The 15301-nt window shown below is 38.0% G+C and overlaps 2 protein-coding genes across 10 annotated transcripts in view; one reads left to right on the top strand and one right to left on the bottom strand.

The window, feature by feature from the left end:
- Positions 1-8721, bottom strand: part of ABCE1 (ATP binding cassette subfamily E member 1) — a 30921-nt gene extending 22200 nt beyond the window's left edge. The window contains exons 1-3 of the mRNA XM_031010027.3: positions 8518-8721; positions 2423-2552; positions 1261-1346 (exon numbers count right to left, since the gene is read on the bottom strand). Coding sequence (XP_030865887.1) covers positions 1261-1346; positions 2423-2525 — 189 coding nt within the window. The 5' untranslated portion in view covers positions 2526-2552; positions 8518-8721. The remainder of the gene's footprint in view (positions 1-1260; positions 1347-2422; positions 2553-8517) is intronic.
- Positions 8722-8724: 3 nt separating this feature from the next.
- The window catches only part of ANAPC10 (anaphase promoting complex subunit 10), a 235321-nt gene continuing 228744 nt past the window's right edge, over positions 8725-15301 (top strand). For 6 of the 9 annotated variants that reach the window (XR_008679333.2, XR_008679331.2, XM_055385593.2 and 3 more), the window contains exons 1-2: positions 8727-8852; positions 10860-10986. Coding sequence is in view for 7 of the 9 variants with exons in the window: in XM_055385593.2 (XP_055241568.1) it covers positions 10872-10986 (115 nt within the window). In the remaining 2 variants the exon portion in view is untranslated. Of the gene's footprint in view, positions 8853-10859; positions 10987-15301 lie in introns of all 9 variants that reach the window. The other 3 variants (XM_019025430.3, XM_019025428.3, XM_055385591.2) reach the window with 1 other exon arrangement.

The raw sequence follows: 15301 nt of genomic DNA, 5'->3' as shown, positions 1-15301 counted from the left end.
ATTCTAAGTTTCCGTGTTTAGAGATTCCAGGGAATTTCCATTTTATACATTATAAAAACAGATAATTACTCTTGTTTTCTAATAAAGTAATTTCCACCCTCTAACCAAAACTATTAAGTTTTTACAAATTATATTTTTCTATAATACAGTGGAGGATAGTGGAGTTACCTCCATTATCGTCTTCTCTTAAATGTACATACAATGCTTATATGCTGCAAGTGATTTAAACTTCTTAATTCTACAAGGAAAAAAAAATCCACTGTTCATATATGAGGTGCATTATAATATCTTAGTGTTCAGGAATTATACATTACTTCTCCACCCTCAAAGAGGAGCATCTCATTAGTATGTTTTTAGCCACTCAAGCGTATATCCAAAATTTAAAATTTAAATTAATATAATTTTCTTACAGCACAAAGAGAGAAAATAGAATAGATACTATATTGCTCAAAACCAGATTCCCAGCACCCAGGATAAAGGCAGGTATCTAGTAAGAGATTAGTAAATATTTGCTGGAAGGAATGCTTCCTGTTTATATTTTCAAAGCAAGTGAAAATGTTTCAGATATCCATGAAATCTTTCCGGATACTTAAACAAGGATTCAGAAACCAATGTGAAATATACACATGATTTATTTGAACAATAGCGTGGTATCTGAATTCTGGTGAAGCTCCTTTTTATAATATCTACAAACAGAAAGATCAAAATTAAGTATGTTACACATTAGCTCCTAAATTTCTTTTATGAACTAAAGTTGGAAATTCACCATTCATGAGTCAAAAGCCTAATCAAACTATTCAAGGCAACAAAAACTATTAATAATTGAGCTATTTTAAGTATTATACTATTGGGAAAAATTCAATAGAAGCATGTGTAATAAAGTAGAAGAATTAGGTTAAATTTTAAAATTTTTGGCTGTGTGCATTTCTATTTAAAAGGTGTGAATTTAAAATTCAATACAGACTTGAAAGAAACATGTAATGTGATGGTAATGTCCTTATAAAAAGGTGAAAAAAGAGAAATTTTGGTTGGAAATGGCTTTATAGAGTACAGCAAGAGTAACTTTTAAAAAGGGTGGTTTAATTTATTTAAAAAAGCAACAATGTCACTGATATTAGAATACCACTTTCCTAAATTTACATTCTCTATTCATTTGCTTTATACTTTGCCTCACTTAAAGTAGTTATAGCATGGTATCCAGAATTTTCAGATTTCAGTTTTAGGTTACACGTTTGATCCAGTAAATAAAATATTACTTACCTTAATACAGATACCACAACCAATACAAAGAGTTTCGGAAATCCATGCTATTTTGCTCTGGGGTGTAACCTCTATGCATAATTTTCCTGGTAAAGGAAAAGATATAATTAAGCCATTTCCTTTGATCTTCTAATTTTCCGAACACTGTTATTTAGGCAATGCTGGTTCTAAATTTCCATACAGAAGCAGATTTTCAAATACAAAGGCCATACAAAGAAATACATTTGAGATAATGTCTTAAATCAGTGCTTTGTGGGGAGATTTCTAATCACTTATATGAATATCCTTGTTTGGCAGCAGGGAGATGACTTTAATATATATTTATTTTACTTAATTTACTACTGGGGAAGAAAATATGCTAGTAAAAGTATGATATATCCTGAAATATTTTTAAGCTGATTAACCTAAATTTTAAATTCATAAAACAAAATATGCCTTGAAAATGGTAAGGCAGAGCATTAAACGAATGAACTATTGTAGCTAGATCAGTAAAACTCCAAAAAGGTATGCAGTCATCTAACATACAGCTAAAATTAAACATGGTAGTAGGGATAATGGAATTTCTGAATAGCAAAGGAGACAATAACAGATGACAACTAAAGTTTCTAAGTTTCAGTAATTCTAAGATTCAGTAATTCTATGCCTCATTCGTATATTCACAATTACTTAACATAGCCCTTAACGACTACCAATAATTTTTCAACTGAATTGTAGGAAATTTATCTAATCTTCAAAATATAGTTAAACCTTATGAATAGTCATTCTTATTAAGCTCTTTGTTCATTTTTTAAATATGAAAATACTGTCAAAGTTTACTGTAACCCTTCCCCCACTGATTATAGTAATTAATTACTATATATGTAATATTAAAGTAATTATAAGATTTTAAGATCAGTAAGCTGAACTCTGCTTTGAGTTCACATCCAATACACTTTTAAATATTGACGTATTATTCTAAAATTTGGTCTTTCTTTAAAAAATATGATCCTTCAGTCACAAAGCAATAAAAGAAATTTAGAACAAACTACTTTTCTTGTCTTCACAGTTTTATGAAACTAATGGTGAACACAAAGTTTATGTTAATGTCCGTAAAGAATTATCAAACCAGTTGATTTCTTTCACGGTTTTCTTTTATACTTAAATGATCCACAAAACAGCTTACCCATTCGAACTACAGGACAACTCTTTTTGCATTCCTGTCGACATTTCTTAGGTTTACATTTGTCATGGTTGACAATAGCAATTCTCGTTAACTTGTCTGCCATAACTGTGCGAAAGAATATCCAGCTCTTCTACGAAAGAAAAATCAACAATTTAATGCCATTAGTTAAGGGAACTAATTTGCATACATGGAAGACAGGAAAACATAAATGATCATTATATGGAGATAAAATGATTATCTGCAAAAAAAAATATAAATTTTGACAAATGTAAAAATTGTAAAATAATCTATAATCTAGTAAGGTTGGGAAAATCAAATTTTACATATATACTTTAATCAGAAGACTTATATAAGGAAAGAAAAAAATGTCATTTACAATAGCGACAAAAAGAAAATATCTAGGAATATACTCAACAAGATATACACAAGAAAACTTTAAAACAACACCGAATGATATAAATGACCTGAACAAATGACATGCTATCTCAGTTTTTATAATAAAGAATAGTTAATATCACAGATTTAAACCCTTCCTGAATTTATGTATTTAATTCAATCTCATAAGAAAAAACAAACAAAAGAACCCCAGACATGTGGTGGTGTGCGCCTGTGGTCCCAGCTATTCCGGAGGCTGAGGTGGGAGGATTACCTGAGCCTAGGAGGTGGAGGTTACAGTGAGCTGAGATCACACTACTGCACTCCAGCCTGGATGAGAGTGAGACCCAGTCTCAAAAAAAAAAAAAAAAAAACCCCAACCAACCCACACAAAGCAAATCTAAAGCTCTAATGGAAAAAGAATTATTAATAGCCAGGAAAACTGAAAAAGGGGAAGCAGGATGGGGGAAATCCCACAAGCTCTTCCCCCAAACTAAGCATTACTTCACGTCGTGTACATCTGACTATAATGACACTGACAGAAATGGCAAATAATCATAATAGCAATGAAATTAAAAGGAGACCAAGTAACTATATGTATATACTATGCTCACTTTTAAAGCTTTTATAAGTCCTGATATTCCAATTTAATCAACTACACAGCATTAAGATCAAAGTGAACTTAAAAATCTTTCACAATATTGGGCTTAGTGGTTCAGAAATTAATTTCCTTAGAATGGTGATTAAAGTAAAAAATTCCAAAAGGTGCCTTAATACTCAAGTTTATTCCAATATGTAATGAATGAATGTGAAACCAAGATTATCTATTTAGAAAGACATCATGTTGTCTTTTTCTTACTGTGATAATCAATCTTGACTTTATTTTATTTTTTTTAATAGACTGCTTCCCTTTGTAGACATCTCAAGTCTTTTTCACACCCATCAATATCATTAGGCTTGGACGGGGATAAGAGATCTTGCTCCTCAACGCTGTCCTAGACTATTATCTCTCCCTCCTCCCTAAAAAGTTTTGCATCTCAACTATCTAACTGCTTTAGTTAGTAGTGACCACCAGATCACTCCCTTTCATTCTTTGAAGATTTCAGCCCCTGTTAACTTTCACACACTCTTTTACAACTCCTGACATAGTTCTTGATTTCAATATGCTCACAGATGACCCTCCTGTCCTCTCATTTAACCCCTCTCCTCAAACAGCTTGTCTTCTACCTTACCACAGCCATTCATTTTTTCTGGTTACATCCTAGACCTTATCATTACCAGTAATTGCAATCCTTCTATAACCTCAACTTCAAATACTCCATTCTCCAACCATTCTTATCTTTTTAGTTCACCCCCTACTACACAACAATCCAACAACTCTGATTCCTCCATTCTTCAAACCTTTCATTATCTCTTGATTCTATCATATTTCCACTGTCCCTCAGTTCTTGGTGTTTTTATTTTCCTTCTCACCCAGCTAAAATACCCTAAATCACAATCTTGGTTAAATTCGACTCTTCACCTGCACACATAGAGCTGAAAATAGGTAGGTGAAAAAAAAACACAAAACCTGCTGACTAGTCCCCCTTTAAATTCATCATCTCAAATGGACCCTTATGCCAACCAGCAATGACACTGTATGTATTTCCCTGGCTAAGACCATTTGTACACTAGAAGACATTCCATAAGAATGTCCCAACAATTCTCCCTTCTGTCTTTAACTTCATCAATTATTCTCTCCACTGGCTCATTCTTATCAGCATTCAGGCATTCTATTATCTGACCCCATCGTCTCCCATTGTTTCATTTTTCCTTCTTCAAGACTACTTCAAAGAGCTGCTTATACTCAATGTCTCAAATTTCTCTCTACATGCTCTCTGGAATCCATTCTAGGCTCTAGAGCCCATCATTTAATCAAAACTTGTCGAGCCATCGTTGTTCTTCACATGGCTAAAACAAATGGTTATCAGACCTTAATTCACCTGACCAATCAATTGCATCTGACACAAATAAACACTTTTCCTACTAGATAAAAACCCTTTCTTAACTTGGTTTTAGGATACAACACTAATCTGGTTTTTCTACTATTTTCCTGGTCACTCATCTTCATCCCCCTGGCTTCTAAATGCAGAGTGCTCTAAGACTTAGTCATTTTTTTCCACATATACTCATTCCCCAAATTGTTCTATTCTGGTCTCACAGGTTTAAATTCCATTTATATACTGCAAATTTCCAAATTTCTATCTTTAGTCAGTATACCTCTCTTGAACCCTTCCTGCCCACCTAACATCTCTGGAAGGCTTAAGAGGAATCTCCCAACTAAGCTCCTGATATCCTCACCAAAATTTCAGCAGTCTTGCCCATTTTGTTAGATGGCAACTCCAGTCTTCCATTTGCTCAGGCCCAAATCCTTGAAGTCATTTTCTTTTCCACCTAATAACAGAAAATCCCACTGAAGCTATAAAACATCCAGAATCTGATCTCATGAGTTTGGTGTAAGCTATCACTATCATCTCTTACCAGCATCACTCAAATAGCTTCCTAACAGATCTCTCTGCTTTTACCCTCACCTCTTTCTACTCTAACCCTCAACAGTTCATTCTCAACACAGGAACCATAGGAAGCCTTTTAAAGAGTAAGCTAGATCATGTCACTCCTCTATTTAAAATCCTGCAATGGCTTCATTCTCAATCTGAGTAAATGCCAAAGTCCTGAAAATAATCAATGAGGCATTGATCAGCCTCTGTTAACTTTCTGATCTCATCTCCAACTACTCTAGCTCTTGTATGGCTCCAGCTACATTGGCTCTTTGTTGTTCCTAGCACATGCCAGGCATGTTCTTGCTTCAGGATCTTGGCACTTTCTGCCTGTAATGCTATTCCCCCTAGAGAGTTACATGGCTTACTCCTTTCAGTCTTTACTATTTCTCAGTGAGCCTTTTGTAACTACACTACCACAATATACACTACCGAAAAATACACCCAACTGCCTCTTCATCCTTCTTTCTTGCTTTATTTTTCTCCCTAGCTCAACTATATGACATACTATATATTCCATATATATATATATTTATATATATCTGGTGTATATGCACACATCTATCGTGGGTGTGTGTATGTATATTGTCTCTCTACAAACACACACACATTTTTCCCCTCCCCAAGTAGAATGTACTCCATCCATCATGAGGGTAGGAATTTTTGTTCATTCCAGTGGCTGAACCTGTGCCTAGCACACAGGAGATCAAGCATTTCTGCTAAATGAATGAGAATATGAATTTAAATATAGTAAATAATTTTCCTGTAGGTTATAACAACTTTAGAAATCTTGCAAGTTACCAATATTTTATAGTGACAGTTGTCCACTAAACTACATACTGAAAAAAAAAATCATTCAAAAGGAGACTAAATGTTCATGTAATAAGTGCAGGGTTATTCCAATAAACAGGTTGACTCTATTCCTCTAAAAACTGGTCCAGGTCTTGTAAAGATTAGAAGAGGAAGAAATTAGATGGCTTGAATTGTCACAAAAAAGCTATTATTCGGGAAATGACAACTTCCTAGGAAATGAAGATTCTTCAGCAAGCTATTAAAACTGGACACCATGCATTCTAATTTAAATACTGAATGCCTTTCTACAAATTACTCAGTGAAAGAGCATAATGAATTCCCCACCAGGGAATAAATCATCACGAAATTGCTTAAACTTTATTTCTGTTAAACTACTAAAATATTTAATTTTTCAAACTATTTTAAAAACCAAAAGACTGTAAAAGACAATTTTTTAAAAAGACACGGGGATCTTGCTATGGTGTCCTGGCTTAGGGCAGTGATCACAGGACACTACAGACTGGGACTCCTGGGCTCAAAGGATCCTCTTGCTTTAGCCTCCCGAATAGCTGGGATATAGGTGCATGTCACTACCCTGGCTTGATTTTTACAGAAGAATAAAAACATACCAGAAGTGGTTAATAAACTGATTTATATAAAAATAGTGATAAATTGTAATGCATTTAAGAAAAATGAACATGGATTCTTTGCAGAACTGTTAATTAACTGTGTGAACACTTTTAATTCAATTTCTGTATCAGTTTCAATAATTGGGGCAAGGGGATTCCCTACTTGTTTTTCAATAGAAAACTTAGGCACAGTAAAGCTTGGAGAGGAAGATTATAGTTAACAGGCTCCTGCAAACAAAGAAGGATTTGCGGATATTTCAGATTCGAAGACAAAAGTGTTCAAAATTGACACTAGAACAATGACCCTCAGTGTCATTCTTACAGCTGAGAGGAAAAAAGGAAGTGAGGAATACTTAGAAGCATTTACAGTCTAAAGCCAAAATAATTGTAACGCTGTGTAAAAGCATTTCAAAGACTGCTGTTAACTAATGATGTTTAGTATCACATGAAATAGTCTAACCCATGCTTATTGTAGTTTATTAGTCTTACAAAACACGTAGAAGTTAGGAGTGGTACACGGCTCTGATTTCAAAGAGTTTTAAGTTTAAGACATTTAGAAGAACTCTAACTTAATATTGTTTTCTCCCCCTCCCTCCCAATTGTTAGATGCTCTTCCAACAAACAAACAAACAAAAAAACTCCCTTTTTTAAAATAGGGGAGAACTAAGTTCTCAAAAAGCTCACAAACCCCAAACAGCTTTTGGTTCAAATACAGGTTCTGAGCCTTTGGTTACACTAACAAAGCATTATTGTCAGGTGGCTGGTATACAATGAATATTCTCAGAATATGGGACAAACTACTGCAACATAAATGCCACTATCATAAATGACTAGTTAGCAGTCCTGTTGGGAAAGAGTAAAAAAAATAAAACATGTTATTTGGACAGTTCTTCCCCTTATAGATTTTTACCATCAAAAAAGAGAAAATAAGCTTATGTAGTTAATGGGAGGTGGGAATTCGGCTTTGGCTGTCATTCATTCACAATACGTATTAAATGCCTACAATGTACGAAGCCCTGAAGAGATAATAAAGGTATTCTGAGTAAAGACATCAACCTTGATCTCAATGAGTATTAGATACAATAAAAGGAAAAACGGGTAAGGGGAGAAAGTGCCTAGTGCTATAAAAGCGTACCAAAAAAACTATAGGATTTCTACTGCGAAACTACTTGGGACAACCCCAGTCATAGCTGCGTACACGCTGTTCTGAGAAAAGCAGAGCGACATGTGGGCATCATTTCTATAAACCCTGGGAGTGGACAGCGAGTATTCGACTTCATGGCGGCAAGATGCCATGACTCATTCCACTCAACAAAACGTGGAAGCCACGACTTCCCACAACCAAATATGCACATGTGACAATATATCCATTTTAGGGTGCTGGAGGAGTGTGGGGGTACTAGAGAGTGCTGTAAGTTCTGAAGGTGCCTTCCTCTCCAGCAGGTTTAGCTTCAGGGCGGGAGTGGGGTAAAGGGGGAGTGGAGACTACGGCATCTAGGTCCATTCTCGAAGTCCCTCGCGGGTGTGGCAGGCAACAGCGGCGACAGCCGGGTCGGCTGGAGGGGAAGACCGAGGCGCCCCCAAGCTCTCGGCGTCGCCCGCGCTCCATCAGTTCCAGCTGTCCCGCAGGAACCGCTGCCACGCGCTGCTGCTGTCTCCGCCACCTAAGGCCTAACCAAAGGCTCTCGGAGAACGTCCCTACATTCTTTCCAACCTGGCAGATGGCAGCTAACGGCCAAACCTCTCCGGGCTATTCACGTACCTGGAGAAAACGATCCCCTTGCGGAGGGGAGCACAGAGGCCAAATCAGCTCTTGCCTTCACTTTTCAGCCACACAGCGTGTTCTCACGGCCACCGGCCAAAATGGCGGTGCCCAGCCGCCGCTCGCGCAAGCCATAGGACGTAGTGCGCGCGCGCGACATAGAGCGTGAGGCGGAACCCTGGAGGTAGGTAGGGAGATATGACGTCATTGAGCTGCGACCCTTGTTCAACGCCGTTGGCGAAGCCAGGCTGTCCTAGGAAGCCGAGTGGGAGTGGCACGGAGCTGCTGGAGGTCCTGAGAACCTGAGTTTCGGCAAGCAGCCAGGTCTGGAAACTGTGAGTGTGTGGCCTTTCTCCGACGTCGAGCGTGGTACTAGCGTAAACAGATGCATTCGCCTCTCCGGTTTCAATCTTTTTTTACGTTTGCGCTTTCCTCAAGGCCGGTGGGTCAGGAGTGGAGCCTCAGTCATTCTAACGCTGGAGGTGTCAGTAGGACCAACAGAGTCTGGTGCCGACACGGCTTACTGTTGCGCGCTCTTCTAGGCCTCAGCTTCCTCTCAACTGTGTGGTCAGTTCAGGGCCGGGAATCCAGTCTTTTCCAAGCTCCATATTTTATCCACTTGGTGGCGTCCAGTCCCAAGTCCGGCAGTTGAATTCTGCCCTAAAGATGGGCTTTATTTCTATCTTTTTTTAGGTAACAGGACATTCAGTTAGTAATGATGGTTGCAGGTTGAATAGTCTCGCCCTAGATCTCACCTAACTTGCAGGCAAGTGACAACTAGTTCATGACTGAACCTATTCATCTGTTTATTCATTCAGTAAATTACTTATTGAGCATTTAAGCCTCAGGCCTTGCCAAAGTTTACAGTCCGTTGTCTCTGCCGTTATTTAGTAAGTATCAAGTGCTTGTGTGCCGATTAAAGAACAACTTCGGATACAATGGGAGGTGTCAAGGAAACGGTATGCAGAACTATTGCACCTATTTTGAATAGCATATATAACAATGTTCAGTAGCAGTAACTGCGCTACCAAAGGAGTTTTACATATTGTTCACGATCCAGTATTGAAGTGTTTTTTCACATATGAATAGACTTAGTAAAATTAACAAAAGATGTGAAAGATGAGGTCAACCTTTTTAGAATGGGCCAGTTATTCACTTCAAAATCTTGAAGCCATTTTCCTGACCTTATCTTCTATGGTAAGAGCGTATGTAAGTGAACTTTTAACATTTTTTTCTTATTTTTGTGTTTTTTGGGACAGTGTCTTGCTCTGTTACGCAGGCTGGAGTGCAGTAGCACGATCTCGGCTCACTGCAACCTCCGCCTCCCAGTTCAGGTGATCCTCCTGTCTCAGCCCCCCTGGGACTACAGGTGTGTGCCACCACACCAGGCTGATTTTTTGGAATTTTTTTAGAGACAGGGTTTCACCATATTCCAGGCTGGTCTCGAACTCCTGGGCTCAAGCAATCCACCTGCCTTGGCCTCCCAAACTGCTGGGATTACAGGTGTGAGCCACCGGGCTGGATCTTAAATAAAAGTTTTGACAGCTAGAGGGCAGGTATGACTGTTCTCTGCATCACTCAATGAATATTTAAAATGAGGATCTTAGTGGGGTGATGGGATCACACCTGTAATCCCAGCTACTTGGGAGGCTGAGGTGGGAGGATCGCTTGAAGCAAGGTGTTCAAGACCAGCCTGGGTAACATAGCTAGATCCTGTCTCTAAAAAAAAAGGAATTAAGTAAATAAAATGAGGATCAATATTTATATATTCCTAGAATAAAAGTATTTCAGTCTGACTTTTCTGGGGCTGAAAGTCATTTGAATTTTCAGGCATAGAATTATAGAACTGCATAGCATTGTAGAAGTAAAAATCATCAAGTGAACCTCTTTAACAGGAAAGGAAATAAAGCCCAGACCTACTCAAAGTCTAGGCTGATTAAAGGAGATACTGAAGCCAAAACTTTGATTCTGTGCTCTTTTGACTACTATAGCTCACTGCTTTGCATATCTGGTCATATGAAACAAAACCTGAATTCCTAAGATTTTTATTTATTTAAAAATAGAGATGGGGTCTTGCCATGTTGTCCAGGCTGGTCTTGAACTCCTGGGCTCACATGGTCCTCCTGTCTCAGCCTCCCAAAGTGTTGGGATTACAGGTGCGAGCCACCATGCCCAGCCCCTAAGATTTAAATTACAGTGATTTAATTATATTAACTGCATTCTTCAGAATAAATGATTAATGTCAGGGTATATGAGTTCCATTAAATTTTTCTTGGTAAAAAGCTTTTGTAGAAAGATGCCCAGTTCCTGATACAATGTGTGCATTCTTGTTTTCTACGTAGAATATTTTAAAAATGACTACACCAAACAAGACACCTCCTGGTGCTGACCCCAAGCAGTTGGAAAGGACTGGAACAGTACGGGAAATTGGGTCACAAGCTGTTTGGTCACTCTCATCTTGCAAACCAGGTAAATACTAACAAGCAAAAAAGCTGTTGGAAATAGTCACTTGCAGTTTCCTTGTACAGTCATCTCCCCTTATCCCAGGGGATACATTCCAGGACTCCCAGTGGATGCCTAAAACCATGGATAGTACTGAACCCTTTCTATATTAATACTATGTTTTTTCCTATACATAAATACTTGTGATAAAGTGTAATTTATAAATTAGGCACAGTAAGAGATTAACAATAATTAATAATAAAATAGAACAATTATAACAATAGAAGTAATAAAGTAATAAAAGTTTTGTGAAAGTGGTCTCTCTCGCTCTCAAAATACTGTATTGTACCCTTCCTCCTGCGATATGTGAGAGATAAAATGTCTATGTGATGAGAGCGAGTGAGGTGAAGAATATAGGTGTTGTGATGTAGTGTTAGGCTACTATTAACCTTCTGACAGTACTTCAGAAGGAGGAGCATCTGCTACTGGTGATTCTGGATCATCAAGCCACGATGATGTTGATGATTGGATATCAGGAGCAGATGATGTTGATGGCTAACGGTCAGGTACTATACACAGTGTGGATATGCTTGACAAAGTGGTGGATGTGCTGGACAAAGGGGTGGATATGCTGGACAAAGTGATGATTTATGTCTTGGGTGGGATGGAGCAGGATGGTGAGAAATTTCTTCACACTACTCAGACAGTACACAGTTTAAAACTTACCAATTGTTTATTTCTGGAATTTTCCTTTTAATATTTTGAACCATGATTGACCAAGGGTAACTGAAACTGCGGAGATGAAACTGCAGATAAAGATACTACTGTACACTGGTCTGATTTTAATATTCCTTTTGTTTAGATGCTTTATTTTAATTCTAATGCACTGAATTTTTTTTTTATCTTATATCTCTGTCCAATTTCTTTACTATTCCCTAGTTAAATTTAATTACATATGTCATAAGGTCTTCTCTTTTCCTCCTCTATCTCTGCTATGATTCAGTTGTTATTTAGTTTTTTTTTCTGGCCGTTTCTCTCAATTGGATAAATGAGTGATAACATATGCCAAAATACTTTCCTTTTACTCTTTGTTGGGATAGAATTCTTGGGTGGCAGTCCTTTTCTCTCAAAAATTTATGAATGCTCTTTCATTATCTTCTTTTGCCATGTTGTGGGTATAAAGGCCTATGCCTGCCTCTCTTTTTTTTTTTTTTCCTAAGTAACTTGTTTTTTTCTGGAAGCATCTAAGGTTTTTCTCTTTATTCTTGAGTTCATGGCATTTGCCAGGATATCTTTTCTCACCCTTGTAACCCATAATTTGATAGGCAGTTTTCACCTGCAGACTCAAGCTTGGAGAAATTTCTTTAGCTTGAGGAACTTTATAATGTTATTAGTTTAGTAGTCATCTTTCTTTCAGAAACTTTTATTATTTGCACATTACGACTCCTGTATCCATCCTCTCAACCAAGCCTCTTCTGTTTCCCCTCAAGATTCCCTTCTCTGTCTTTCTATGAGCACTTTCTTGAGGTATAATTTACATACTATAAAACTTACCCTTTTTAGGTGTACAGTTCTGTGAATTTTACAGACATGTACAGTCATATAAGCAGCATTATAATCAAATATATAACATTGCCATCATCCCACAAAGTTCCTTCATGTCTCTTTGTGGTCAGTCTTCTGGGCCTTTCCAAGCCCCTGACAGCTCAGTTTTGGGTCCCTTTGGTTTCACCTTTCCCAGAATGCCGATATAAATACTGTATGTAGCTTATTGGGTCTAGTGTCTTTCATTTAGCATAATTCACTTGTGGGTTTTGCTGGGGCACATATCTGTAGTTTATTCCTTTTTATTGTTGATTACTGTTCCACAGTATGGGTGTACCAGTTTGTTTATCCATTCACCAGATTTGTAGTAGCTAGCTTTCAAAATGGTCCCCAGTTATCCTTGCCTTCTGGTATTCATGCCCTTCTGTGGACCGCTTCCAAATTGTGTCAGGATTGGTTTCTGGGACCAGTAGAATAAGGCAAAACTGATGGTATATGACTTTTGAGACTAGGTTGTAAAAGACATTGTGTCCATTATTTCTTCAATTATTTCTTTTGCCCTATTGCTTCTCTATTATCTTTCTAAGAATCTGGGAATCCAATTATACATATGCTAGACCATTTGGTATTATCCCACAGCTTTTGGGTACTCTATTTTTTTTCACTTTTTTTGGAGTTGTGTTTCAGTTCGGGTATTTTTCATTGGCCTGTCTTCGAATCTGCTGCATTCATCTTTGGCTTTATTGAATATACTGGTAATTCTGCCTAGGAAATTTTTCATCTGTGATATTATATTTTTTATTTGTAGCTCTTCCATTTGACTCGTAGAATTTTCATCTCTATTGAAATTCCTGTCTGTTAACACATTTCATCTACCTTTCTAGGTTTTAATTTTTTTTTTAACATCTTACTCATAGTTATAGTTATTTAAGATTCCTGTCTGGTAGTTCCAACAACTGGGTCATCTCTGGGTCTGTTTCTGTTTATGATAATTTTGTTTTTCTTTTTGTTTGTCTTTTTTTTTTATTGAGTGCCAAATATGTGCAGATTAGTAGATACTGAGATAAATAGTTTTTACACCTTGAAATGGATGCCTTTTTTCTATCATTTGTCCTTTATTGTGGGATTTGCATTAGTTAGGAATTGAGCTGAGTTTGAGTTTTGTTATTGCTATGGTTACCTTCAGTGTCTCACAGGCTTCAGATTCCTCTAAAGATGCCCTGTGCTTATTGTGGGACCATTGTGCCAGAGACATTTTCTTATTTTTCTATATAATAGTTCCACTCCAGTTTTCCTGTGCTTTGGCGCACACTTGTGCTACAGAGGGTGCCTCTTGCCATGCTCTTGCCCTACCTCCAGCTGTAGAATACTGTGTTTCATTACTCAGTTCAGGGTATGAGAGGCAGGTTAGTTCTCTGTTTTCCTAGTGCAGCTACAGTCTTAGGTAGGCTGTATGTGCCTGGCCTCAGCATTTTGGCCACTGCTATTCATCACAGCCTTGTATCTGTGGCTGGTCTTTTGTGGTAGAGAGTTTTCTGCCTCACTCTGAGAAAGGACTGTTGTTTGCCCCTCTCTCAGGTATAGAGTTTTTTCTTTTACTCATCTTTCAGCAAGGATGGATTGTATTTGTGTCCTGGTGTCAACAGGGTTGATTCTCCTCCTACAGCAGCTTAAGTCCTTTCCTCTATGGGAGAGAAGGGTTTGGAAGGAGGGTAGAACTTTTTGCTTTCCTTCACTGGTGGTCAGTCCCCTCCTCTGTATCTGTAGCACTGACTTAGGCTGTTTAGTCTCTTCCCCTCTCCCAATCTTTGTGTGTAAAGTGAGGGCCCTTGCAAAAGAGTCTGAGTCAGTGTGAATTCACCTTGTGTTTGGGGCTCTCAGTGTTGCTGTACTATTATGCTAGCCTGCATTTGGTCTTTGTCAAATTATTAAAGTTATACTTGGTTTCTTCTTATGTATTTATTTGGTCTCTGTTCCTTCTTCCTGTGCTCCACTACAGTTGGGACAATCTGTAATCTTTTTTCTCCTGGGAATGGGGGCTGCCCCATTCCTGGATTTCAGGCTGTCTGGTAGGAGTTTGTAGTTTATCCAGCTTTTTCCTGTTGTTTGGATGGAGGTGATTTTTTTTAATTTAAATTTTAAGTTTAAGTTCTGGGGTACATGTGTAGGATGTGTAGGTTTGTGACATAGGTAAATGTGTCCCATGGTGATTTGCTGCACCTATCAACTTATCACGTAGGTATTAAGCCCAGCATGCATTAGCTATTTTTCCTAATGCTCTCCCTCCCCCTACCCCATCCCGACAGGCCCTAGTGTGTGATGTTCCCCTCCCTGTGTCCATTTGTTGTCATTGTTTAGTTCCCACTTATAAGCGAGAACATGTGGTGTTTGGTTTTCTGTTCCTGTGTTAGTTTGCTGAGGATGATGGCTTCCAGCTCCTGAAAGAGAGAGGCAGGGTAGTTCTGTTTTCCTAGTGCAGCAGCAGTCTTAGGTAGGCCGCATGTGCCTGGCCTCAGTATTTTGGCCCCTCCTATTCAAGACAGCCTTGTATCTGTGGCTGGTCTTTTGTGGTCTTTTGTCCAAGTCCCTGCAAAGGACATTATCTCATTCCTTTTTATGGCTGGATAGTACTCCACGTGTTTACAGTGTTGGTGGGAATGTAAATTAGTTCAACCATTGTGGAAGACAGTGTGGCGAGTCCTCAAAGATGTAGAACCAGAAATACCATTTGACTCAGCAATCCCATCACTGGGTATATACCCCAAAGAATATAAATTATTATTTTACAAAGATACAT

Source organism: Gorilla gorilla, chromosome 3 (assembly GCF_029281585.2).
Source record: "Gorilla gorilla gorilla isolate KB3781 chromosome 3, NHGRI_mGorGor1-v2.1_pri, whole genome shotgun sequence".
Lineage (NCBI taxonomy): Eukaryota > Metazoa > Chordata > Mammalia > Primates > Hominidae > Gorilla > Gorilla gorilla.
Note: the sequence above shows the minus strand (reverse complement) of the source record. Positions and strands in the feature narration are given on the sequence as shown.